The sequence below is a fragment of the Lottia gigantea genome, assembly GCF_000327385.1.
Source record: "Lottia gigantea unplaced genomic scaffold LOTGIsca_3660, whole genome shotgun sequence".
Taxonomy (NCBI): domain Eukaryota; kingdom Metazoa; phylum Mollusca; class Gastropoda; family Lottiidae; genus Lottia; species Lottia gigantea.
Genome location: NW_008709247.1, coordinates 2,157 through 3,182, shown reverse-complemented (window position 1 = coordinate 3,182; position 1,026 = coordinate 2,157). Strand labels below are relative to the sequence as shown.

Here is a 1,026-nt window from a genome sequence, read left to right as displayed (position 1 = left end):
ATATATATATGATGTATAAGCTAAATAAAGGATAATACTGTGTGAAATATTGAGCAACATTGGTGGTGTTGTGCAAGGCAGGGTAAGCTTACTCTTCTAGACACCTGATACCACTTTTCATTATGAAATACTTACTCACTTGAAGGGACATTAGCTAAGCCAATCAGTAAAAGTGTTCACAGCTCACTGTCAAATTTTGAGCCTTCAATTCGACGTGTGTAGAGAATAATACAACTTATAATATATTCTTAGTACTTAGTTTTATTATAAGATATAAGAATAAAGATATTACCTGTATTTTATGATGTAATGTATCACCTGTATCATCTTGATTAATTAGAGCATGTTTTAATCTTGTCTCATTTAAACTACAGTCTTCTTCTAACTGTAGAATACGATTCTTTAATCTAAACATAAATAGTCAATATTACACAGGTACACAGACTGAATATAGGTCAGTTGTCTGAAGATCACAAAACGTTTAACTCTAGGTAACTTCAGTAGGGACACAGGCTGAATATAGGTCAGTTGTCTTAAAATCACAAAGCGTTTAACTCTAGGTAACTTCAGTAGGGACACAGGCTGAATATAGGTCAGTTGTCTGAAAATCACATATCGTTTAACTCTAAGTAACTTCAGTAGGGACGCAGGCTGAATATAGGTAAGTTGTCTGAAAATCACATATCGTTTAACTCTAAGTAACTTCAGTAGGGACGCAGGCTGAATATAGGTCAGTTGTCTGAAAATCTCAAAGCGTTTAACTCTAAGTAACTTCAGTAGGGACGCAGGCTGAATATAGGTCAGTTGTCTGAAAATCTCAAAGCGTTTAACTCCTGTATATAAACAATCTAACAGTGTAGAATGTTTTAAAACAGGACTGAAAAGGGAACTATGATAATAAGAGTGACTAGAATTATTTTAAAATTTCCTATTATCTTTAATGTTGTAAAAATTACTTTTATTTCATTTCCTTTTTACATATATTTCAATCACCTGAATGTGACCCTTAATTTACATCATTCATTT

At 32.6% G+C, this 1,026-nt stretch overlaps 1 protein-coding gene across 1 annotated transcript in view; it reads right to left on the bottom strand.

Moving 5' to 3' along the window:
* Positions 1-292: 292 nt before the first annotated feature.
* Positions 293-1,026, bottom strand: part of LOTGIDRAFT_176767 (hypothetical protein) — a gene marked incomplete at both ends in the record, with an annotated part of 2,457 nt that continues 1,723 nt past the window's right edge. Inside the window, one exon of the mRNA XM_009058965.1 lies at positions 293-400. Coding sequence (XP_009057213.1) covers positions 293-400 — 108 coding nt within the window. The remainder of the gene's footprint in view (positions 401-1,026) is intronic.